The sequence below is a fragment of the Gadus morhua genome, chromosome 12, assembly GCF_902167405.1.
Source record: "Gadus morhua chromosome 12, gadMor3.0, whole genome shotgun sequence".
Taxonomy (NCBI): Eukaryota; Metazoa; Chordata; class Actinopteri; order Gadiformes; family Gadidae; genus Gadus; species Gadus morhua.
The window spans coordinates 24,100,562-24,125,539 of NC_044059.1; the positions used below are offsets into that span (position 1 = coordinate 24,100,562).

The 24,978-nt window shown below is 46.5% G+C and overlaps 2 protein-coding genes across 4 annotated transcripts in view; one reads left to right on the forward strand and one right to left on the reverse strand.

Annotated features, from left to right (window-relative positions):
• The window catches only part of shc2 (SHC (Src homology 2 domain containing) transforming protein 2), a 30,158-nt gene extending 23,656 nt beyond the window's left edge, over nucleotides 1-6,502 (forward strand). For all 3 annotated transcript variants that reach the window (XM_030371879.1, XM_030371880.1, XM_030371878.1), the window contains 6 exons: nucleotides 678-858; nucleotides 1,950-2,043; nucleotides 2,410-2,568; nucleotides 3,083-3,438; nucleotides 4,007-4,188; nucleotides 4,578-6,502. In XM_030371879.1, coding sequence (XP_030227739.1) covers nucleotides 678-858; nucleotides 1,950-2,043; nucleotides 2,410-2,568; nucleotides 3,083-3,438; nucleotides 4,007-4,135 — 919 coding nt within the window. In that variant the 3' untranslated portion in view covers nucleotides 4,136-4,188; nucleotides 4,578-6,502. The remainder of the gene's footprint in view (nucleotides 1-677; nucleotides 859-1,949; nucleotides 2,044-2,409; nucleotides 2,569-3,082; nucleotides 3,439-4,006; nucleotides 4,189-4,577) is intronic.
• A 167-nt stretch (nucleotides 6,503-6,669) lies between these two features.
• ankrd24 (ankyrin repeat domain 24) lies at nucleotides 6,670-21,316 on the reverse strand. Its single transcript, XM_030373402.1, is given in 23 exon segments — nucleotides 6,670-7,153; nucleotides 7,489-7,554; nucleotides 7,712-7,900; nucleotides 8,005-8,181; nucleotides 9,476-9,709; nucleotides 10,533-10,855; nucleotides 11,257-11,839; nucleotides 11,841-12,048; nucleotides 12,277-12,440; nucleotides 12,949-13,133; nucleotides 13,505-13,643; nucleotides 13,849-13,968; nucleotides 14,171-14,296; nucleotides 14,563-14,643; nucleotides 14,900-14,922; nucleotides 15,893-16,065; nucleotides 16,608-16,714; nucleotides 17,341-17,411; nucleotides 17,613-17,670; nucleotides 17,919-17,983; nucleotides 19,491-19,579; nucleotides 19,891-20,021; nucleotides 20,525-21,316. Coding segments are annotated over 23 exon segments (3,459 nt in total). The 5' UTR covers nucleotides 20,597-21,316; the 3' UTR covers nucleotides 6,670-7,078.
• Nucleotides 21,317-24,978: the final 3,662 nt, after the last annotated feature.

Sequence of the window (24,978 nt, forward strand, 5' to 3'; positions counted from 1 at the left end):
GTCAAGTCAGCAGTCTTCCCCATGATTGTGTGTCATACAGAATCAAAATGAGAGACCATTTAAAGGCTTTTCCAGGTGTTTTGAGTTAGTTAGCTAATTAGAGTGTGGCACCAGGTGTCTTCAATATCTGACCTTTTCACCATATTCTAATTTTCTGAGATGTTGAATTTAGGGTTTTCATTGGTTGTCAGCTATAATCATCTTCTTTTTGGCAAAAAACACTTATAATGTATCAGTCTGTTTGGAATGAATGTATACATTCTACAGGTTTGACTTTCTAAATAGAATTAATGAAATAAATCAACTTTTTCATGATATTCTAATAATATGACCAGCACCTGTATACCTAATATATTACTTACCTATATAGATCAAATAGCAGTGTGATTCGCCCACATAGGGGGGGTTTCGGGGTGGGAAAAAGGGGACAAGAATGAAGGAAATTATAGTGTAAAATAATCCCTCATGGATAGTAATCATTATTCTTCATTATTCTTCAAACTTTTGTTAGTGGAGTACATTTACATAGAAAAGTTTAATAGCGCAGTTTTAAACGTGATGACAGTTGCATAGTGACAAAGAGGGTATAACGCGACAATCCTTTTTCCACCGTTCATCATATATCCGCCAGTGGTTCAACATGGACCTTGGGTTTGTCTCCGTGTTCCCCGCCCCAGGACCCACCGGCTGGAGGAGCCCTCCTGGGGAGAGGAGGACGACTCCTCGGAGCACAACTACTACAACAGCATCCCCGGGAAGGAGCCTCCGCTGGGGGGCGTGGTGGACTCCCGGCTCCGGCCCAGCACCTCACTCATTGGTCACATCCATACCCAGCCCCAGAGCAAGGCAGCCAATCAGGTAGGCTCAGGTCAAGCCCAATGTCCTTCGGGAAGCAAGCCTTGACCACGGTCTCACAACAGGATTACCCTGACATTGAGAGACCTCAGAGGGGAGATATACCCTAAGAAGGAGCACAGAAGCGGGATCGTACAGGGAGGGTGGTGCACTTATAATAATTATGATAATTCATTGCATTTATATAGCATCATCATTTTTCAAGGTACCCAAGCGTTTTACATAGTGTGTGTGTGTGTGTGTGTGTGTGTGTGTGTGTGTGTGTGTGTGTGTGTGTGTGTGTGTGTGTGTGTGTGTGTGTGTGTGTGTGTGTGTGTGTGTGTGTGTGTGTTAGGGGGGTTATGATCCTCATCAAATTTCAGTGGAGGATGAGTTGGTGTCTAGTAGGTGCCTTATGAACAGACATATAATGGTAGCAAAAAATAAAGCGGAATTAAAGACTAGAATAATAATCGATTATTAAATAAACTCCACAAATGATACACTGTATATATTTAAAGTAACACTCGGTAAAATGACAAAGGTCTCCTTTTTATTTGTGAATCAAGAATTTAGGAGGACTTCATATTTCAATATGTATCCCATGCATAGCTTCAACTGATGCTATCTGATTGTTGCTGAGGTTTTCCAGTAATACGTGATGTTAGAGGCTAACAAATGAGGCTGGATATGTGTACATTTAGTCTAATTCAGCATTACCGGTCAGACAGACCCACCCAGCAACGGGATGTGAATGTTAAAACATCTAAGGCAACTAATGACATTTCATGCTTCCTCTCCCAGTAATGTTTACATGGGAACCGAGAGGCATATTACCGTACACTCTGACTCTAAAAGGCCCTGGCTCGTCCTGAATGATCCTGAATAATGGGACCCTGTCGTAATAGAGCGATGAAGATATGATTACAGCAGCAGAACAGACCTCTCTGTTGCTGGATAGATACGGAGAGCCCACCCAATGCTTACTGCAACACACGCAACATAATACCAGTGTCTTTGGTTCAAATAAGTAGTGCTTCAGAAACGTAAGGTGGGTAACACTTTGCACAAAATTTAAATATGCATCATGGTCTGTGTTGTTTATTGGTTTGTAGCTGTGCTCATCCGGGAGGAGAGACCCAGGGTCCTTTGCTGCAGGACAGCTGTGCTACGAGCTGCACTGGGACACTGAAGCCAGCAATAGCTCAGGTAAGCCCCCTGGTGGCCATATGGATGTATCGCAGCCACTAAGAACATATTGCAATAAATCCTTAATTCATCATCTTAATTCCGGGAGTAAGTCTGAATCCTTAATGTATTTGTTATGAAACCACCGTCGCTGTTTAAAAAGTCCACCATTCTCTGCAAACAATGAGGTTAGCCACTTCAGAGGGAGCCAGAATAGCAAAGCTAAATCCTACTTTCCATACTCTGTATGGAATACTCCCTACTCCATTCTCTGTCCCTTTGGTCATGCAGCAACACAACAACTAACACGCACACACCAATATACAGTGTTCCATTAAAGACTGGACTCGAATACAATGTCCTCTGTGCTTTCTCGTACCACATTAGACGGTTACCTGTGCGCCGACGGCCAGTCGTCCAGCAGCAGGGACTATGAGGAGCACCTGTACGTTAACACTCAGACTCTGGACGGCATGGACGCTCTCACCCAGGGGCCCAACGGACACAAGGGCCCCGACAGTCCCCAGAAAGACATATTTGACATGCGTAAGTCCTATTCACGTGCGACTCGTTATTAGAGGAGGCCTTGAGATACAAACACAGCTTGTGTTTGTGTATTATCAATTTAACCAAAACCTTCTATGAAAATAAATCTGTACACGTTGGATGAGAATTGAAAAAATTCTGTTATGATATTAAGTATTACTACAAAATATGAACTTCATAAATCATCATTCGATACAGGGAAACTAGTGCTTGGAACCGACAGCAGTATATTGTTTCTCTTTTTTCTGAAAAATGTATGCAAGTCGCTTTGGATAAAAGCTTCTGCTAAATGCCCTAAATGTAAATTGACATGTGCGGAATCACATCCAAACAGGAAGAATATATTCCTAACATGTTTCCCTTCCTCATTGGCAAGAAACTGTAACAAGCTTAGCTGAAATGAAAGCTAACGGGGATTCTACTGTGGTTAGCACCGGTTCTCAGGGATCCATTGTGTAGGAGGTCCAGTCCTCTGAAGGTAACCCCTCTCTCTGTTGCGGACGGTGGGCGACAGGACCCTTCGAAGACGCCCTGAAGCTCCACGAGGCCAGCGGCGGAGGAGGTGCTGCCGGGTCCGTCGGAGGAGGAGCAGCAGGAGGAGCAGGAGGAGGAGGAGTGGGCGTGGTGGTCCTAGAGGACCAGTGGCCCAGCCCGCCGCGCCGCCGCGCCCCCGTTGCCCCCACTGAGGAGCAGCTCCGCAGGGAGTCCTGGTACCACGGGCGCATGAGCCGGCGGGACGCCGAGAAGGTCCTGATGCGGGACGGGGATTTCCTGGTCCGGGAGAGCACCACCAACCCGGGCCAGTACGTCCTGACGGGCATGCACTGCGGGCTGCCCAAGCACCTGCTGCTGGTGGACCCCGAGGGCGTGGTGAGTGCTGCTCAGCCTGGGAGGAAGTGAGGCGTCCACCAATCAGCAAAGGCCACGGCTCAGGGTGGCTTCATATGAGGCAAATCCATAATCTGATATAATAATAATTTATGTACACATAAAAAAATATATATATATTTTTATGATAATAATATTAGCAACTATTTTTACATGGAATGGAACCATGGACAAATGAAGGATTGAATCAAGTATTACTATTTATTATTATGCGTTCCCTGCCTATGTAAAGCACCCCGAATTACCTTTGTGTTTGATCGGTCCAAAACGTGCATTGACGGGAAATTACTGAAAGTTTCTTTAGAAATGATGATGAGAGATAATTATTATTGAAGATATCATTTCAATAATTGATTCAACTCATAATAACACTCTGTGAGAGTGGTATACAGTGAAGGAACAGCAATCGAGACCGTGGTTCCCAAGCGAAATCTTTCAGTCATTTCCAGTCCAACCACCACCACAACAACAACAACAACAACAACAACAACAAAAGCAAGGTCCCATCTCCGATCGCCTGATGTCTTCCTTGTGCTCCCCCTCCACGCAGGTCCGGACCAAAGACATGTTATTCGAGAGCATCAGCCACCTGATCTCGTACCATTTGAAGTATGAGCTTCCCATTGTGGCTGCGGAGAGCGAGCTTCACCTCCAGCAGGTGGTCCGCCGGAAACAGTGACCCCGCCCAAAATGGGCCCCCGGGGGCCAGTTGGGAGAGCCCTGCGTTGAGCGGTAGGCACCTGGCATGTGGCCGTGTTAGAGGTTAAGTGAGTCAGTAAGATCCCCATGGTTTGAGTCAATCTATATACTGTCTGGCCCGGAGGGGGTTTAAGTAGGGTGGGGTTGGCAACCCGTCTTCTGTGTTGAAGCTGAAATACCCGGGCCAAACCCTAGATGCTTTTTTGTTTGGAGATAAAAGCTACAGCATTTAATAAGCGTTGCTGACGTTGAGATTCCTGTAATCCTTCAAGTTCTGGGGATACTTAGTGCTTCAATTTGTTGGATTCGTAAAACCGTTTAATGGAATGAAAATGTTTCATTTGTTATTGACGCATAAACGATGATGATGAAGTATAAGTGTCACATTATTAATTGAGCTTTCAAATGATCTCTTCTTGCAGGATCCAGAGGTCAAACTTCTCAGAAGCTGAGGTCAGACGCTGAACACGGTAAGGAGAGAGGGGACCTAACCCCATCCTTTTTCCCCACGGACATCCCAGGATAACAGCGAGGGTCGTGGCTCTCACATTCTACTCTCCCTCCTGACTTAGTAGCGTTATCAACTGTTGACAATTTGAGTTGCCCACAGCCTCCAGCATGCTGTCTTTAAGCTAGCCTACCACTGTTTGGGAGAACACCACAAGTCAGCCCAATCGCAGGCATGCGATCGCTTGCCAACTGATGTCCGATGTCCGATGCTGTTTCAGTGACGACGAGCTCTTTGCAAAGAGAGCATGGGTCACACTCTTTGCAGTCCAGGGAGTCACGCAGAAGAGTCTGGGGTCAGAGATGGAAGCCATAAGCCGTTAACATTACCACTGAAAAACTCTCAAAGAAATTCAAAAGGATGGATTCCACTTTACAACACAACAAATGTCTGGTCAATCTACGCGGTTGACCAGCAGCTACATCAAAGAAGAGTATGGTTCATGGAAATATATATATTGTTTCATACCTGTCTCCGAAGGCACAATTGATAGGGATACAATGAGGAGGATGCAAGACTTTTCCACCTTTAACATTAGCCATGAACTGACAGCATGTCCCCTTTATCATTTCTCCCTCATAATCTCAGGATACAATTATTATGCAGTCTTTTAACAGAGAAACACATTTTAGCAGAATACATTTTTGCAAAACATTTATTATTTGTATTTTGAATTGCTGGAATTTTATTTGGGTAGTTTAAAACCTTCAACGTTGTGGGAATTCATTTTGGGCAATTTCACCTGGTAATACGGTACATGTCAAGAGTCAACAGTTGGCCCATTCTGTCATGCTTTGATCGCCACCTCTTGCAAGAGTTCCTACATACAGACAATTGTTACCCAGACGGTAATCCAGTCACTACTCTACTCAACGGTAACTTTACTATACTGTACGTGTGGTAGGTAATGGAAAGTCAATGTGGGCTGAAAGGGAGGGATATCCAATCCGATATCTCCCTTTGTGGTAGGCTGTCCACCTGATGTTTAAAGCCTTGAATGCAGTCTGCGTCATCACGTGTCCTGATATCACTTTGTGTGCTGTTGTTTGTACAATCTGGGCTAATCTGAAACGCCTGTGTATTGTAATGAAAGATCACTGAGATTGTGTTTCTTGGTCAAGTGAGAGAACCTCTATGCTACAGTAACACACTACTATACTTTCATACACAGCACATGTCTACGTGTCTTCAGTCTTTTGATGTTTAGTGCCTTAATGACTACAGAGACGGGCAGGTGCTGCCTGCTTCTACCACTAGGGGGTGACAACGAGCTGTGTACATATTTTAGTTTTGGTACTCTTCCTTCGTTTCACTAGTTTTTGTTGCCATGCCAATGAATGTGTTCAGGATGACTAAGATCCTATACTTGATATAAGCTGCTCTGGTTTTTTGAGTACGAATAACATTTAATATATAGTTGTTTTATTGTACAAGTGTCCTAGACTGAATATGCTTTCGTAAAATATCTATGTAAAACTATTATTTTAGTTTTTTTGTAAGACATTATATCCTGTGTCCAGACTTCACAAAATGTTTCAATGATCTGTTTGTATTAGTTCTGAGTTCTACTGGGGCCTCTATGTGTAGATTAGGCTGAATGGGTTTGCATTTGGATTCATCTGTCTTGAATAAATTCTCAGCTCTTCAGCCCTACAGTCCCCAGAACTATAGATCAAGCCTAAAAACCACTTGGTAGAAAAACAAGGAGCCGAGATATTGTGTAAGTTACACATTTTCCTTTCTGTTGCACCTATTTGGTTTTCCCCGGAAGCTTTCTGTCACCGATCATTTCCATTATCAACTGTGATGTTTTGTCAATAAAGTGAAATGCATCGTTTAGTTTGGCGTCATCTGTAGTCCAAAGCTCTTAATGCAGCTCAGTCCAGCTCAGCAGACTAGTTTTCCTCCCACACATACACACCACTTTAAAGTGGATAAACCATTGATAGAAAATATTTTGGCTCAGCATTTTGCATTAGTGCAACAATGTAAAAAAAGAGACAGAATTTATTCTGATTGTTTTTTTTATTATAACAACATTGTAGAAAAAGTTTTCATATTACACAATGAATACCTTCGCTATTTATCTATGAATAATCAATCAAATGTCATCGTTCTTTCACCAGGAACAACATACATTCGCCCCAAAGGCACTTTGTAATCGTATTGCTTCACCTTATCTTGTATCTTACCTTACCTCTGTCCTGGTTAAGGTTCAGGGATTGTTTTGTAGATCATTGCATTGTGCGTTACTTTAACCAAGGCATGCAGATTCAGGACACGGGGGTTTGGTTGGGTGTTTCTCTATGTATCTAGTCGTCTAGTGGTCGTCTCCTGGGGGATGATATATGGGGCCCCATAGTGAAAGCTTGAGTTTGGGGTGGTGGTGGTGGTGGTGGTGGTGGAAGGTCAGGGTCAGTGACCCTGCTCTTTGTGTGTCATCTTCAGGATCTGGAGGAGTAAGCTCTGCACGTCCTCGTCCATGCGCCCCTGTGGAGCACACACACATTGATGTATGTGTGTGTGTCTGTGTTTGTGTATGCCAGGGGTCACCAACCTTTTTGAACCTGAGAGCTACTTCATGGGCACTGAGTCATACGAAGGGCACCCAGTTCTATACACTCTACTTAAATAACAAATTTGCTCAGTTTGCCTTTAGTTATATATTACTATTAATGATTAATGATACTCATCTATGTGAAGACATGTTAATTAATTAAGTGTGTGTGTGTGTGTGTGTGTGTGTGTGTGTGTGTGTGTGTGTGTGTGTGTGTGTGTGTGTGTGTGTGTGTGTGTGTGTGTGTGTGTGTTTTCATGTGACTCACCTGCACCGCTGACAGTAAATGGGAACGGTATACTGCAACCACCTGCTTGTGTCTTCTCTCCCAATCCTGCGGACAAGTTGCATTCATGTATCAGTAAAATGTTCCTGGTACAGTTTCTTCTGAATCTACGTCACCTCACGTGCTCCATTGATCCAATTGGATCAAATATTTTAGGTTGACCGGAGATCTCAAACTATTTGCATACGCGTTCTTCATCGGTTACCTGGAGCTGTTGTGTGAGTATGGCCACTCTGTTCTGCAGCGCCACCTGTTGCCCGGGATTGTTATGATGAGCGGGCGAGAGGTTAGAGGGAGAGGGGGGGGAGGAGGAGGAGGAGGAGATGCCTAGAGGAGGAGACAGGGCTCCCAGCGCCTCCTTCAGGCGAAACACCTCCTTGGACAAGTCGGTGATCTGCACGAGGAGCAAAAGTTCCCGTTTATCGAATTGAATTCCACTGTTTGCTCCATCCATTTCCTCCCTCTCTGACCTCCACCCCTTCCCCAACCTCCACCCACCTTGCGGTCCTTCTCCTTGACCTGGCCCTGGGACTCCTGGATGTTTTTGTGGAGCTCCTGGACGTGGCTGGACTGGGCCTGCAGGTCGCTCATCTGTTTCTGCACAGTGGCCAGCTGGGCCTCAGCCACCTGCCGCTCGCTCTTGTTGAACAGCGCGTCCCTCTGGACCTGGAACACCTGGACCAGTGACAGAACAACCCCCCCGCTGGTAACTGACACCTGGACAAGTGACAGAACAACCCTCCAATGGTAACTGACACCTGGACAAGTGACAGAACAACCCTCCAATGGTAACTGACACCTGGACAAGCGACAGAACAACCCCCCCGCTGGTAACTGACACCTGGACACCTGGACCAGCAACAGAACAACCCTCCAATGGTAACTGACCCCTGAACACCTGGACCAGCCTTACAACAACCCACCCATACACTGGTAACTGACACCTGAACACAGCTGGTTGATCAGACGGTGATAACTATGTCGATTTCTTAATGGTGAACGGCTAAATGAATCTATAGCTTGCATCTTAATCCAACCACCTAATTAATCCAAGGACCTGAATGATAGGCGACAGGACAGCGTAGTGGTAAGGGTATAGCATGACTTCCTCCGGAAAGGTACCACATTTGTTCCCCATTGTCCAGAGCAAACCTGTAAGGATTCCATGAGCAAGATGACATAGCCCCTACCCGCTCCATAGTGACTAGAAAATACAAGTGAAACAACGAAATAGTAAACGGAACGCTATGGCATCTCAAAGTACGGAGGCGGGGTCACATTGGACCTAGATGGAATCACCTTTCAATGTAAACAAAAGCCTGGTTAAAGTGCAATCAACAAAGTGCAATGTTGAGGTTCTCCAGTAACCCTATTGTTTGGTTCAGAGGGGTGGGGGGTAGGACTGGCGGCCATGTTGTCACTACGTTATTGTGAATGCCATATCAATACGGTCATGCTTCAGTGGTCAGAAACAGATGAGTTTGAATGGCAGGAAGGTATAGAATAGAGAAAGTAATCCAGGTATGAATAATGCAGGAGGAGAAATGGGAGCTTGGTGCAGAAAGACTCTTTGAGGGGTAATGGATGATGCCACATGAAAATGGAAAGTATAATAGCCTTCCTTAAACGAACACATGCATATGTATGTGGGCAAGCACACGCAGGCACGCAAGGAGACGCGCACACACATACATACAGTGGCATGAACATGCACTCGCACACACACAAAAACACATGCACGACACACTGGTACGAACAATCATACACACACAGAAACAAACACAGGCCAACAAAAAACACAACATACACCATGTGCCAGATAATACACATCACACAGACACACACCCACACATACACACACACACACACACACACACACACACACACACACACACACACATCCCACACACACACACACACACACACACACACACACACACCCTCCCCCCCCCCCCAGCGGGTGACGGACCTCTGTGCAGGTCTTCTCGTGCTTGCGCGTGAGCTCGTTGAAGCGGGCGGTCAGGGAGTTGATGTCGGCCTGCAGGGCGAGGCGCTGGGCCTCGTGCTGCTCCTTGGAGATCAGGCCCTGCTCGGCCGCCCTCTGGCCCTTCAGCTCCCTCAGCTCCATGTCCTTCTCACTCAGAGCCTCCCGTGCCGCGGCCGCAGCCTGCTCGCTGGCCAGCAGGGTGCGCTGGAGCTCCGCCTGGTGGTCGGAGAGACACTGAGTTAACCGGGGGGTGAATCTTTTTTTCAGTTTTTCCGTTTTCAGTTTTCTCTCCTTTAGATCGTGTTTCGGATTAGCGACCCAGCTGTTTTATGAATCTAAAGTCGATTAAATATTACAAATATCAGAAATATGATTATAAATAATAAGGAATAATGTCATTACTAATACTGTCATTTCAATAACTAACGTCAGTAATGTCATCACAATAACTATTTAGACTTCCACCAAAGCGATTACAGTATACGGATGTGAGTTGGAAGCAGTTAGAAATTTGGATGCTTCCAACAAGAACCTCTGGGCTGGGAGTCACCCGAAACCACTAGAATATCCGCTGTACCAGCAGTAATACGATTGGTTGACATCCCAACCATCCCAGCCATCTGACATTACACATGTTAACAAGCACACCGCTGTTGTCAACTCAATAACAGTGTTGTCCCCAATCACATGACTAATGACATTACCTATCTGACCTGTGCTACAGATCCCCTTAAAGGTGACAGATATTATACCACCAGGTGTGATTGTAAAAAGCCATTGCAACCAGTTTGGAAAACCTGTGGGCGTGTCCACCTAGATGTTTGACGGATAGATGAGCAACGTTTGCCACAGTCCACCGGGTAGGCTGGTTGACTGATCTACCCAGCACACATCTAGGCGGACACGCCCTCTTGTGATGTCAGAAGAGGCCGGTGTTCCAAACGGTTTGTAATGGCCAATCCCACGCACACCTGGTGGTCCAATACGTCCCCTTTAACACGCGTTAGCTCAAAGTCGCGGAGGGGGGGGGGGGGCTGACCTGGGCGGTCTGGTGCTTCTCCTTGGGGACCGCGTCCTGCAGTCCCTGGAGCTGCTCCTCCAGCTGGGCGATGCGCTCGCCGTCCCGCCCCCTCTGGGCCTTCTCCCCCTGCAGCTCCCGCAGGCTCTGGGCCAGCTGCTCCGACACGGCCGCCAGCGCCTCCTTGTGTTTGGAGAGGGCCAGCGCGGCGTCCGGGGAGGCCCGCAGCGCCTCCTGGGCCCGGCCCTCGCGCTCGGCACACAGGCAGTCCAGCGCCTGGGCCGCCTCCTGCCGGGCCACCTCCAGCTCCTCCCGCACCGACGCCAGGGTCCGCCGGCCCGGCTCTGATGGGGGGTGGAGCACACAGACAGGGGTCACGGGGCGGTTCACAGGAGAACTGACGTTGTTCACGCGTTCACAATCGTGTTGACAGGAAGTCGCTCTCTTGGCCAGGAAGTCACTATGAATTATTACTGTCATAGAAGTATTATGATCACTTTTATGCTGTCCTCCGTCTAAAAACAAAGAGTTCTGTAACCACAGAAATTAGTATATTGTGACTATGGCAATAGACGATACAATTACATCAACAGTAGTCTTTGAAGGGTATTTTCAGAAGCAGAAGGGCTTTAACAACACTTTAACCACACCGGCACTAAACCTGCTACCACGGCAATGACGGACACCAGACAGCCGCAACAGATTGCATCCAAACACCGAAAACGACACAAACGCAAACACTCACCGGACGCGATGGACGGCTCCGAGCCCTCAGAGCGCTCCTCGTCGTCCTCTTCCTCCTCCTCCTCCTCCTCCTCCCCGCGGTGCAGGGACGGCCGGAGCCTCTCCAGCTCCAGCAGCGCCGTGTTCAGCCTCATGGCCACCTCGGCCCTCTCCCGGGCCAGCTGCTCGCACTGCACGCCCAGGTTCACCTGCACCTCCTCCAGCTCCGAGCGCGGCACGCTGCGCCTCAGCTGGCCCTCCAGCTCGCCCAGGCGCCCCTGCAGCCGCCGCACCAGCTCCCCGTCCCCGCCACCGCCGCCGCCCCTCTCCTCCCACCCGGACGCCCTGCTCTCCGCCAGCTCCGCCTCCAGACGGCTCACCGTGTCCCTGAGCTGCCGCGCCTCCGTCTCGTCCCCGTCTCCGTCTCCTCTGTCGCCCGAGGACTCCCTCTCCGCCACAGCGGCCTGGAGCTCCCCGACTCTGGCCCTCAGCTGTTGGATGGTGTCACTGTCCTGGCTCGCCCCGCCCCCCTCCCCCCGCCCGCTGTTGGCCAGCGCCGCCTCCAGCTCCCTCACCCTCGCTCTCAGCTGCTGCGTCTCCGCCTGGCCGGCCCCCCCCCACCACCTCCTCCTCCTGCTCGGTGGTGGAGCTCGTGGGCCCCTCCACAGAGAAGACCCCCAGCTCCATCTGCTCCTTGAGCTCCTCCACCTCCGCCCTGGAGGAGGTCAGCTGCTGCTCCAGCTCCTCCACCTTCGCCCTCAGGGCTTGGGCGCCCTCCCCCTCCAGACCTCCCTTCTGGGCCTCCTTATCCTGCCTGACAAACAGCAACCCACAAGGGCTTTTCATCAGTATCGATTAATGGATGTGTCTATTTGTCATACTGGCACAGGTAACCTTTAATAGAAGATGATAGTAATTATATTGGTCAGATAGGTCCAAAATATTGATCTATTTACTGTATTCCCTCTTATTAATGTCAGCTCTAATTTAATAGACAATTTTTTGATTGTAGCTTTTCCAAATAGTAAGAGAGTTCCCTTACGACTCTTCTGAATTGCTGGAGGCCTCTTGAGAAGCCTGGGCCTCGGATAAGCGATCCTGCAGGGACTCCAGCTCTTTCCTCAGGGTCTCATACCGGACCAAAGGCACAAAGTCTGGGCTGGAGCTTTGCATGTCTGTATCGTCTTTCTCAAACATCTCAAGCATCTAAAAGAAACATGGCAAAATTGGCTTTATTTTGGCTGAGTTGAGGAGAAGCAGAATTTGGGTTAGATGAAACAATGACACGAAACTTGTCTAAACACATCTCAATAAGGGAAGGACAGAAAATTGGTTTTGAACAGAAAAAAAGCAGAAAAAAAAACAGGTTGAAACTTGGCTGGAATCTATAGACTATATGGTGTCAATAGATTATCAATACATGTGGTCATAAATATATGGGGTCATAAGCAATGGTTTAGCATAATGCTGGTTAGCCTCCGTCCTCATCTGTTTAGCTTCTGCTAGCTATTGACACCTCTCTCTACGAATGAATCCTCCTCAAAAAGGCATAGAATCAGTTATGGACTTAAATTGTGGAGGGATGTGTGCGCGCGCACGTGTGTGTTTGTGTGTGTGTCTGTGTGTCTGTGTGTGTGTGTGTGTGCGTGCGTGCGTGTGAATGCGTGTGTATGTATGGTAGGAACGCGTTGGTGGTCAGCGTGTGTGCCCTCACCTGGACCTTCAGAAGGAGCTCCGAGTTCTGCGAGGTGAGCTCGGCGATCTGCCGGTGCAGCTGGGCCACGGAGCCTCGCTCCCTGGGGACCGGAGAGGAGCCGGCCGGGTCGCCCCCCCCCGCGGCCAGGGGGCAGGCCTCGTCTGGGGCAGGAGACGCTCTGGAGCGCCTGGAGAGCAGCTTCTCTGCGGACGGGATACCCAATAGAGTGAAGCAACCATTCAACAGGACATAGAGGAGCAGATGGTCCAGGACATCATTTGGTGTCTCCGTTGTTTCTCAACTGGTATTGTGCTGTATTGACATTGGTATGGTATTGACATTGCTGTAGTTCTGGTTCAGTAGTATATATATTTATTTTATAATTTGCATATAAACCAAAGAATCCTGTAATGTTTTCAAAAGGGGACTTCAATAATTTGTCCGTCATTTTGAAAGTAGTTCCATAAGCTCAAACATTCTTCGATAGCGCAGAATCCACAACTTGCAGACAGCAAACCAACATAAGTTGCTTCCTTCCTGTTACACCTCCCACAGCCGCGTGGGACCTCTCTACCTGGGAAGTCCAGCATTTCATCCAGGTCCTCAGAGTCGCTGGGTCCAAAGCTGTGGGCCCTCCTCGCCTCCTCCAGCTCCCCCCGGAGCATGTCCCTCTCTGACTCCGCCTGCACCAGCTTCTCCTTCAGCTGGGACAACTACAGGGCAGCAGCACACACACGCACACACACACACACACACACACACACACACACACACACACACACACACACACACACACACACACACACACACACACACTTAAATGCTGCACAGTCTGCGGTAGTCTATTCATGGGTTTGGCAACCCACGTCACGTTGGGGGGGGGGGGGGTTTGCTGAGAGAGCCTTCGGGGTGCAGTACCTCCTCCACAGCAGAGATGGCGCTCTGCTGCTGCTGTTCCAGGCCTTTGATCTTCTGAAGCAGCCGGCCTCTCTCCAGACGCAGCCGCCGGATCTCTTCAAACACTTCCTCGTCCTCTGTCTGGTACGAGACGCACACGGTCGGGTGAACACGCACACTCACTCACTCACTCACACACACACACACACACACGTGTGTATGCACACACAGATAGCCACAGGGCCGACTATGTGGTGACGGGACAGTCACAGATCGATAAACAAACAAGCAAAAAGCCAAATCAAATCAAATATGGTCGCTAAAACCAAGGGCAGAAACTTACAAGGTTGGCCTGAGCAGGTCGCTCTGTACCTGGGGACGGGGGGGCGGGAGAGGGGCTTCGAGGCTGGGGGTCGGGGGTCAGAGCGGGGGAGGGAGGACACTGAGACTCTGGAGGGAGGGACAAGCCCTGGATTTCGGGGAGGTCCATGAAAGGGAAACACAATTGTCTCAATACAACAGAATAAATATGCATGCACAATTTCGCCAGCAACATCCTTCATAACTCATGACGGTCATCACGACGTGATCCAGGGTCGTCACAATGAAACGAACGAGAGGAAAACCAAAATGCATTACACATGAAACATGTCTTTTGTTTTCTCCCATTGCAGGAGCGAGTAAGCCATGCCTACGAGCTCTGATTCTCTCATGGGTGGGGGGGGGGGGGTGTACCTGGAGGGGTGATCGCGGTGGTGGGGGGGCTTTCCGCTTGCGGGTGGTGGTGCCACCTGTCACGACGGGCAGGGCAGGGGGCTGGTGATGGGGGGGGGGGGGGGGGGGGGGGGGCAAGCGAGGAGAAGTCAGGCTCAAACGAACACGAACAAAAAAGGGGAAGGAGGCCATCGCAAAGGCGAAGGGAGAGCAACTGCCAAGTATCAAAGGAAAGCAGACGCCATGGTAACAACTTGGCGCTCATGGTGTTAGCATGTCGGTACAACGTGACAGCGTTGCGGTGGTGGTGTATGGGTGACGCCATGTTGTGGTGGTGGTCGCTATGGTGATGCGTTACCTCGTCACCAGCTCCCTCAGCCACTGGGCAAGCATGGAGGAAAAAGCACAGGACTTAAACCTATATAGGACACGGAATGTAAGTAGACAAACGCACACACACGCGCACGCACATGCACACACATGCATAGATGCACTCGCACACACATACGCGCACATGCACAGACCTGGTCTAGCTCTTCTCCTTTACATATAACTCCTTCACCCCCCCCCCCCCCCACACCTTTGTGCCTCATGCAGTAAACTAGCTGTGGTTTTGCCAATTTAACAATCTCTCTCTCTCTCTCTCTCTCTCTCTCTCTCTCTCTCTCTCTCTCTCTCTCTCTCTCTCTCTCTCTCTCTCTCTCTCTCTCTCTCTCTCTCTCTCTCTCTCTCTCTCTCTCTCTCTCTCTCTCGTCCCACATCTGGGTCGCATGAATCAGTAAAGACTGTTTGAAGTTAAAGAAGGCATTTTTTTAGGATGGGGGGGGGGGGTCCTGTTAAACAACAGCCCTTCCACTCCCTTCCACAGCTGTTGCCTTGATCTACTTCCTGAGATTACACTCATTTCCTGGGCAGGTGGGGGAGGCACTGAGACCACAGACACAGACTCCAGAACAGCAGAACGTCAGACACCAGACCCAAATCTGGGCCTGACTGGCAGACACAAAGGGGTCTGAACCACAGGGGGGATCTGAGAGTCAGAGTGTCGATTGCAAGCACCTGAATATGCTCCTCTCATTAACACAGTCATCGTTGGACTTATGAATATTAATTATGTAGTAACTACGTGGAATAGATTATGCAGTAAGGGCAAAAAGGAAGTTTGCACAGTGAATGGAAAGACCTTCAAAGATGTTCAAAGTGCTGATTGCAACGGCCTTAGGCCGTCACCTAGATCTGCCTGATTTAAATAGGTTCCTACTGCCTCAAAGGCACCAGTTCATTTCCATTGAGAGGGGCGAGAATTTTTTATTTTGTTAATATTTGTGAAAGGTAAGCCAAAAAGATAAACCTGGAGGAGCTCCGTTCTGCAGTAGGTGTGTGATGCGCTGGTTGCCCGTGGTTACGCCATAGTGGGCGGCGTCGTGTCCCAGGGCGTCAATGAGCTGTGTGTTGGCCCCGCCCCTCAGCAGAGCCGCCACCGTCTCCACGCTGTCGCTCTCACAGGCCAGCATCAGGGCCGACCTGGGACAGAAACGTTCAGAGACAAGACACAGGGTGCCCAACATCAAGACAATCAGTTCCTCTGAGTAAGGGTTGTGTACTGCAAGGGTGTGGAGTTCACAAATCGTTGGGTGGATTTAGTGAGCGGATTCTTATTAAAAAGAATTAAAAAGATCTACATTTACTTGAAAAACTACTCTTAGGTTATCCTAGCGGCAGGGCTTCTGGGATCCACAAAGAGGATGGATTCCCACACAGTGGAAGTCCTCAGACTTGGACACAATTTCTTGTGTCCTTTGAATCTTTGTGACTTTTAAGGCATGTCTTTCGGCATGTACATTTTGTTTTTAATATATTTTTTATATTTTTATATATATTAATATACTTTTCAACAAAGTCGGTTTTAATTACATGTATCAATAATTCAAAAACCCTTTTCGCAAAACTAATATTCTGCCGAGCAGCTGGGTCATGGCGTAGTCCAGAGATTTTAAAGTGATGTGTATGCGTGTGTGGCTATAACACACAAAGTAAACAAGCATGAAGAGGAAAATGGCGAATACCTTCCCTGGTTATCCTGGATGTTTGCGTTGGCTCCCCGCTCCATCAGAAAGGCACACAGCTCCGCTCTGCTCATCTGGGCTGCTAAGATCAGAGGAGTGGCTCCTTCCTGATAGGAGGATGACGAAACATAACCCAGGCAGGATCATAAACCATGGAGCATTACACCACTAAGACCACTAGGGAGACAACAGCGCAAATGCAGTGTTGACATACTGTATTGTATACATACTGTGTTATACTGTATTGACAACAGAAGAAAACTTTTAAAAGGTTTCTTCTGACAAATGGCCTTATCCGCTGTACTATTATTGTAAGTCTCTTTGGAGAAGAGCATCTGCTAAATGCCCTTAATGTTAATGTAACTAGCGCTTTCCTAACCAGTGGCCACTCGAAGCGCTTTACAATATTGCCTAACATTCATCCATACGTACAACATTCCAACATCGATGGCGTTGTCAACCATTCAAGGGAACGTCCACGTCAACAGTAGTTAGGGTTACGTAGATGTCTTGCTCAGGGACACCTTGACACTGGGAAGCTGGGAATCGAACCAGCAACCGGTTCCGGTTGCCAGTCAGCACGTTCTCTCTCCTGAGCCACGTGACTCACAGGTGAAGCTGACCTCAGTCAAACAAGCTTTCGACTAATGTCGAAACCCGACAAAGGGCAATGCAATTTTTCCATGAAGCAATTTAAAACGACACACAATAACCGTGTTGTGAGCAAGCATACCTCATCCTGGGAGTCCAGATTGGCCTTGAAGTCCCATAAGGTCTCAGCACAGGACCAGCAGCCACTGACGGCTGCAGAGGGACAAAAGAAATGGCAGATATATTCAGCCCACCTTGTATAGCATCACTTCCAAACATGAATAAAATAAGTACTTTCCACAGCACTCAATAAAAAAACTACAATAAAATGTGTTCAGTCGACATTAATACTCGTCAAGTTTCACCTTTACTTATAAGCGTTGAATTAGGGAAATCAATATAAATACAATTTACCAGCATGATGCAAAGCTGTTCGACCGATGCTATCCGTATAGTCCACAGATAATCTCTCCTGTCAGGGAAAATCACAGTTTTGTTTTCAGTTTGGCTTAACTTTTTTATATTTTTGGTTTTTGTGTTGATTGTACTTGTTTTTAAGATTAACTATTCTCCTTATGGGAGAAAGTAAGGATTTTTGGATTACGACACCAGCATGTACAGCTTTGATGGAATAGTAGGCCACAGCCACACAGTAGACATATAATGTAGTTTGTAAAGTAATGAATACGTCTCTGACAGCTGAACCTCCCTGTGTCTTACCTGTAAAAGTCTCTTCAAACACTCAGGCTGACCGTTCTTGGCTGCTAAATGGAGAGCACTGAAGCCTGAGAACAGAGGACAGCCAATGAGACAAGCAGGAAACCACACATCTGGGGCGGACCACACAATGTGCACTATTCACTTTCTATAGACGCTCAATGTTTATCACCACATTGAAATTGTCATATTCATCGGCACTCTTGCACTTCATATTTACAAGAGTTAATACTTTTGTTCCTGTGTCTATAGTACCCATCCTTACAGTCTCAACCACTGCTGCTAGTGTTAACTTTTACTGTTATACAGTATGTATATTTCAGTTTTTACTGCCATTTTCTTTGCTATTTGTTTGCACTTATTGATGACTCCTTCAAATAAATAGATTAATTGTAACTAGAAAATGCATTTCCTGCAGAAAATGTGTGAGTGCTGTAGTGCAAAGTGAGGTTGAAAATATTTTTCAATAAAGCCACATAGATTAGGCCTAAGTAAAGAAACGTTAGATTGTGTGTGAGAATAGCGAGTCGTGCGTGATTAAAAGTAGCCCAATAGAGCGGGAAAAACAGCCCAATCTGGCAATACAGTCTGAACGTCCTCCAAAAGTAGCCCAATCTGGCGGAAAAACTACCCATTTTGCAACACTGCTGAACGACGCTCCAGCGTCAACGTAAATCAATGACACCAACTGAAAACGGAGCCGTATGAAACTAAAACTGTGATTCTGAATAAAGTTTAAATTATATCGAAAATCTAGATTTGTTAAATGGTTAGAACGAAGGTAAACGGTTGAAAAAAGATGATTGAGTTACGATGTCTTAAAGGGGACATAGTAATATACCACCAGGTGTGAGTGTGATTAGCCATTACAAGCCGTTTTGAAAATCTGCCTCTTCTGACATCACAAGTGGGCGTGTCCGCCTAGATCTGTGCTGGATAGATCAGTCTACCAGCCTAACCAGAGTGGACTGAAGTAAACATTGCTCATCTATCCAGTCGGAGTGTCAGAATGGGCAGACGTCTTCAATGAAAACAGCTGAAAAAAAAGCCGGTATGAAGCTGAAGCTGTGATTCTGAAGAAAGTTTAAATGATATCGAAATTCCGTTTAGATATTATTGAAATGTGTAGATTTGTTAAATAGTAGAAAAAACGAAGATAAACAGATTTATTTGGTTACGTCTTAAACAGTTGAAGAACCAGCTCCGCCGTCCTCCCATTGACTCCCATGTTAAAAAAAAAGATATTATTTTAAAAGAAGAATATCTTAAAAAGTATAAAATATTTAAAAAATCTGAAAAGAAGCGTGCGATTCCAAGCTATTCTGAACATTTTAAAAATTGAACGGAGTCTTTAGGTGAAAATTTGAGGAAGGAGATAGGTCCCAAAGTTTGTAGAGAATAATTAAAAATTAGAATAAAACTTATGAAGAACAATAGTTGAGCGCTGCATGCAGCACTCACCTAAATATTTATCTACATTGCAAAGTTCAGAACCTGCACTATACTGTGCATTTGACATGTAAAACACTTTGACATCAGAATGAGTGAAGAGGTGCATTAAGCTATGAGCCCCACCTGCTCCGTCTGTTGTTTTCAAGTCGGCTCCGTGAGAGATGATCACCTCCAGACAGTCCAGACGACCCTTAGACGCACACAGGTGGAAGCTGGCCAGGCATTGGTCAAGAAGAGGGTTTATAACATCCATAAACCAGCCTCATTGGGTAGAGCAATGTATTTGAATGATTCATAAATATGTTTTTTTAAGATCATGATTATGAGGGTAATATCACTATGACTAAAGAAATATGCTGTTATTTACCACACGGTTGTGGAGCAACAGAGTAATGTACCAAACCATGTTTTTTTCAAAGAGACTTCGAGGGCATATTGTCCCTAGTGACCAGACCAGATCATTCCATCATGTGAAAATAAAATAAACAGGTGAAATAGGAGGATAGAGCAGTTACGAACTCACGCTGATTTGCCCTCTGTGTCCAGCTTGGTGGGGCAGAGGTTCTTCTTGACGATGAGAGCAGAGACCTTGTCTGCTTCCTTCTGCTCCACGGCCTGCAGCAGTCTCTCGTCACTCCGGCTCCAGTCCTGGCTCTGCATGGGGGGGGGGGGGGGGGACAGAGATGGCAGACACCACACAGGAGATTAGAAGGGTCATGACCTTGCCCTCTCAAACCAGAGGGAAACAGATACTGGTTATTTTCAGGAGACACTGCATGACAAGGCAGCATCAATGAAATCGAGAAAAAGTAGCAAAGTATGTATTAAAAAGAGCACAAAGCATGATGAATCAATATTGACGTGTGAAAGACATCACTCATTACAGCCTAACTAATCTACAACAACACTTATACTAATACACATACATCCCACTCACACTTATATTTAACACAAAGGAATGTTTCACAAACATTTACAAATTCACTTAAAACCTGCACGGTTTGCCTTTTCTATACATTGGCAGAGTGTAAAAGAGACAGAGAGACAGAAAGAAAAGTGAACAAGAGACCGAAAGAGAGACATTAGTGTGGACGTGCAAGAGAGAGAGAGAAGGGAAAAGCAGGAGAAGTGTACACATTAAGAGAGGCGATACCTACTGTGAGTGGCAGGAGACTGAGACATGGACAGAAGCGCTTCATCACGCTAAACAACGGCTCCGTAGGCTCCATGACTTACTATCAGGGCCTCACACAGACTAGCTGTGTGTCCGCCGCTACACTAAACACATACACACTCGCATAAACAGCCACAGAGTTACATATAAACACAGCATAGATACTGCATGTGCACAATTATCGCCTCACTTAGCTTTATGCTGTACACAGACACTATGAGACCACCACTTCCTGACTACAAGGTCACACATAAACAAAGCCATGCTGTTATCGCTAAGTGTACTGTTACTGTAAGCCTCCACCACACAGCCACAGAAGTTGAGGGCGATCCAAACTAACATGTATCCTGGAACATTGTCCACTACACAACACTAAAGAAACCTTAAAAACCTGGACTCCCGCGTACATAAACTGGCCTACATGTTAAACTTATACTGCGTTTGGAAGAATATACCCCTGTCAAACAGACGCCAGTGTAAACAAACCAGCATGCTGCTATCTGTTCTTCACAATCCCTCCCTCTGCAGTGCTGTCACGGTATGTCCTCCGGCTAGCAAGGACACCGTCTGTCCCTCCACCTAGCTCACATACACACCCACCCACACACACGCACCCACAGACACACACACAAACCACAGACACACACTCCCTCCGTCGCCGTGCTTGTGCTCCTAACAAATGGTCCTTCTCCGTCGCAGCTGTACTTCTCTGCTCTGCGTTAGGTTGTGTGAGTTCTGTGTCAGTCAGAGCCCCGTGCTATCGCGCTAAGGGTCTGAGCACCGCCGCCGCGGAACTGAAGGCCTGCCAGGATGTGGTGGAATCAGCAGAAAGAGGAGAAACTGGCTGACTATTCTCTGTTCTGCACTGCTCGACAGAGACTAGGAGGAGGGGACACTGTGCAGTGTTGATGCTGTACTGGGTGGGGGGGAGTCGTACTCGCATGGGACGGACATCCTAACAAGGGAATGATAAACCTAAAGAAAGAAACAAAGCTACAGCTATAATGGCCACGTGTGTAGTGTACATGTAATCTGTCTGCATCTGACTGTCTGTCTAGTGTCTAGTCTGTATACATATACAGTTGCACGTCGTCGTGGACGGCTATCAGGTTAACGGCTCTCATTAGGAGAGATAGTTTGTTCCTACCCCCCAGGGTTGGGGGCCATCACTCGTTCAGACCAACGCAGTGAGGATTACAGTTTGAACTGTGCAGGATCACTGTCTGCTCACTGGAGAACCGGGCTCCAGGCATTGAGACCAGGCTGTTTAGGCAAGCTAGTTGGTTAAGGGTATAGTGGTCGTATGTTTTGTCCAAAAGATATTTTGGTTTGTTAATACTTTGTAAAAACTCAGTTTTTGATATAAAATATCATAAATACAAAAAAAAAACATTTTCTGCACTTATAAGGCAAAGGGAGAAGGGTGTGTGTGTGTGTGGGGGGGGGGGGGGGGGTGAGAGAGAGATGGACACTGGGATTGTGTGTCAGAGCAACAGCAGGATTGCAGGGCAAGCTCCGGACTGGTTCTAGAAACCAGGTAGTTCTCAGGTAGCCTTTAATTATTCACCTACACACAAACACACTCTCACACACACACACAGACACACACATGCGCACCTGTCGACCAATGAATGAGCATCTTATGTAAAAGCGTAGTGTTCTGACAAATGCCTTCGTGTTTTCTTGCTGAATTGTGTTATTACCTCATTCTTTTTAAACTTTGCCTTCAGACTCTTCATTGTGGTTTCTCGATGGAGGAAAACTGGAGAGGAGGAGATGAAACCAATATACATATTTTTGAAATATATATATACACAATAATCTCTAATTACATAACTTCAGCAGTACAATAACAGTAGGCTATTTGCATGTGTGGCTGTTTAAAATATACACTTTATTTGCCATGAACACAAGGTAGGCCTACAGTGTAATTACAAGCCACATTGTGGTTATCATTTAGGGAGATTCTCTCTCATGGATCCAACGTGGTGTCTCTACTCCTTTTACTACAGTCAATATCTAAAGCATACTGGCCTATTCACAATTTCACAGAGGTAGGCTCATGAATGCGTTGCCAGCACAGCACAATGTATGTACTATGTATTATACAATAGGATTAAGTAGGCCTACCTGTCAAAGATGTGTCCCAGGTAAGTAGTTCTTCTGTCCCATGAGCTGATCATAGATTAGCTCTTCACAGTTGTCCATGAAGGGGTCGAAATACGCCCGCCCCCCGGGTAGAGCAACCAATAAGCACTGCACAAAACGCCGGATCTGAGTTGGATTGGTGAATATGAATGACACCGACAATTAATCGAACGTAGATTTTGACTACATTGACTCTAGTCAACTCTTCAAATAGTAATATCGTATGATGAAGTTGATATCAACACCCGTAGCCTGTATGGACCATTAGCATCCTTTCTCGCTGTAAGTCGAGACTCAGCAATACAGGAGGTTGTGGGAATTGGATTGTTTTTAGGATGTTTAAACCAATCACCACACATTTTAAAGTAGGTACCACCAATCGACACGTTAGAACCTGGAAGACTACAAATGTTAATTTTATCAAAATAGATTGTTCTCCATTTATGGAAAATGACGGCCACCGCAACTACCGGTAAATTATTGTATTATCATCCTATCCTGAAGACACAAAATTAGATGTTCGTGTTTTTTATCAAATGGACGCAGTACTTACGTCTCAACAAAAGGGGGCGGTAATGACACGGTAGATAGGCCATTGAAATATGTGACATTTTCCAATATACTTTTGAACATCATAGGTCATTAACGAATTTAAAGGCAAGATGTTATTTGAGCTGAATAACCTAACTTTTTGTGGTACATGAAAATACGAAAACGTGTGTCTGTAAAAGGGAAAGCCAAACATCTGTAACTACAAAAGTCACAAAAACAAGATCTATATTTAGCTTGTGTAGCATAGGCTAATTAGATATTCCTATGAATCCCCTAAATTATCCCACAGTCGTTTTTTCAGCTGCCTTTGAAGAAATTAGGCTTCACACAGAATCTTTCTACCCACTTCCAATGTGACAGCAATGATGTAGCCTGTCTACCCGTCTACTGTCTTACTGACTGGTTTAATTTGGGTTTTCTTCTTCTTTCTGCGAACTTCCTCATTATATCCAGTATTTCTTTCCCTTGCAATTTATTATTTTAGAAACTGCTAGACATAATGGTAAGACGGAGATGAAAGATATTGGTCTGGCTACAAACAAGGGGTGCTGTTAAACCGTTGAGGGACCTGTCGGCGTGTGTGTGTGCTTGTGTGTGTGTGTGTGTGTGTGTGTGTGTGTGTGTGTGTGTGTGTGTGTGTGTGTGTGTGTGTGTGTGTGTGTGTGTGTGTGTGTGTGTGTGTGTGTGTGTGTGTGTGTGTGTGTGTGTGTGTGTGTGTGTGTGTGTGTCTGCGCATGCGTGTGTGTGAAAGCGAAAGATAAGTGTGAAATATGTGAGGTGGGAACCAAGCTATTAAATATATGCCTTAAGGGATAAAAAGCCTTTTTTCTCCAACTATAATGTTTGAGGAAAAAAATGCAAATTCATTTTGAAAGACATTAATTTCAAGGTAGATTTCCCTATTGTTCAATCCACAACATCCACGGTGTTTATATTTGCATCAACATCAATCCATGTAATCTAATAAATGTCATGTTTCGGAAAATCCAGGGCAGGCCTGGCCGTCTTTGGAGTGTGGATCCGCTGTGGGAGAGCTGCTGATGACGTCTGCGGTCGTAGAGATCTGGAGCCGCGGAGAGAGAGAGGGGAATTCTATCGTGATGACCTCATCCAATCTCCCGCCCCCTGGAGAGGGTGAGCTCATGGCTATCGTGGAGAAAAGGGGGCATTTACGGTCCTTTAACAGCCTCAACCACTGTAGCGCGCAATCCAATATAGGGCCCTCAGCCCTTGATAATGGGTGATCTCTGAAAGAGCGGATGAGACACATTCTCCCCAATATCTTTTAGTCAGTATGGTTGGGCTTCAGTGCTTGTTGTCATTGGGTCCACGTGTGGTGGTTTGCGCCTTCATGGTTTTGTGTTTGTGCCTGCTCCAATATTTCTTGTGACCCATCATCCCAAACTGCAATGTCCAACGGGTGATGATATTTTGGGTATCTACAGCCAGAGACCCTCTTCAGACCCCCAAAGACAAGATAAATCATCCGCACCGAAATGGGACATTTCTGTGGAATATGATAAAAGATTAATCCAATGTGTCATAGGACATAGAGATCTTCTAGATTAAGCATGGTGTATTGGTAAATAATTAACAGGTGGGTTTGGGTTGGTGGAATATGAGCTGAGCTAACTAGGAAGGTCCAATCCCTCGTTCACATCGTATTTAGGAGTCAGAACATGAAGGCAATTTATTTTAATCAAAGAATGTTATGCAGCTCTATGGATGTGTGGATCA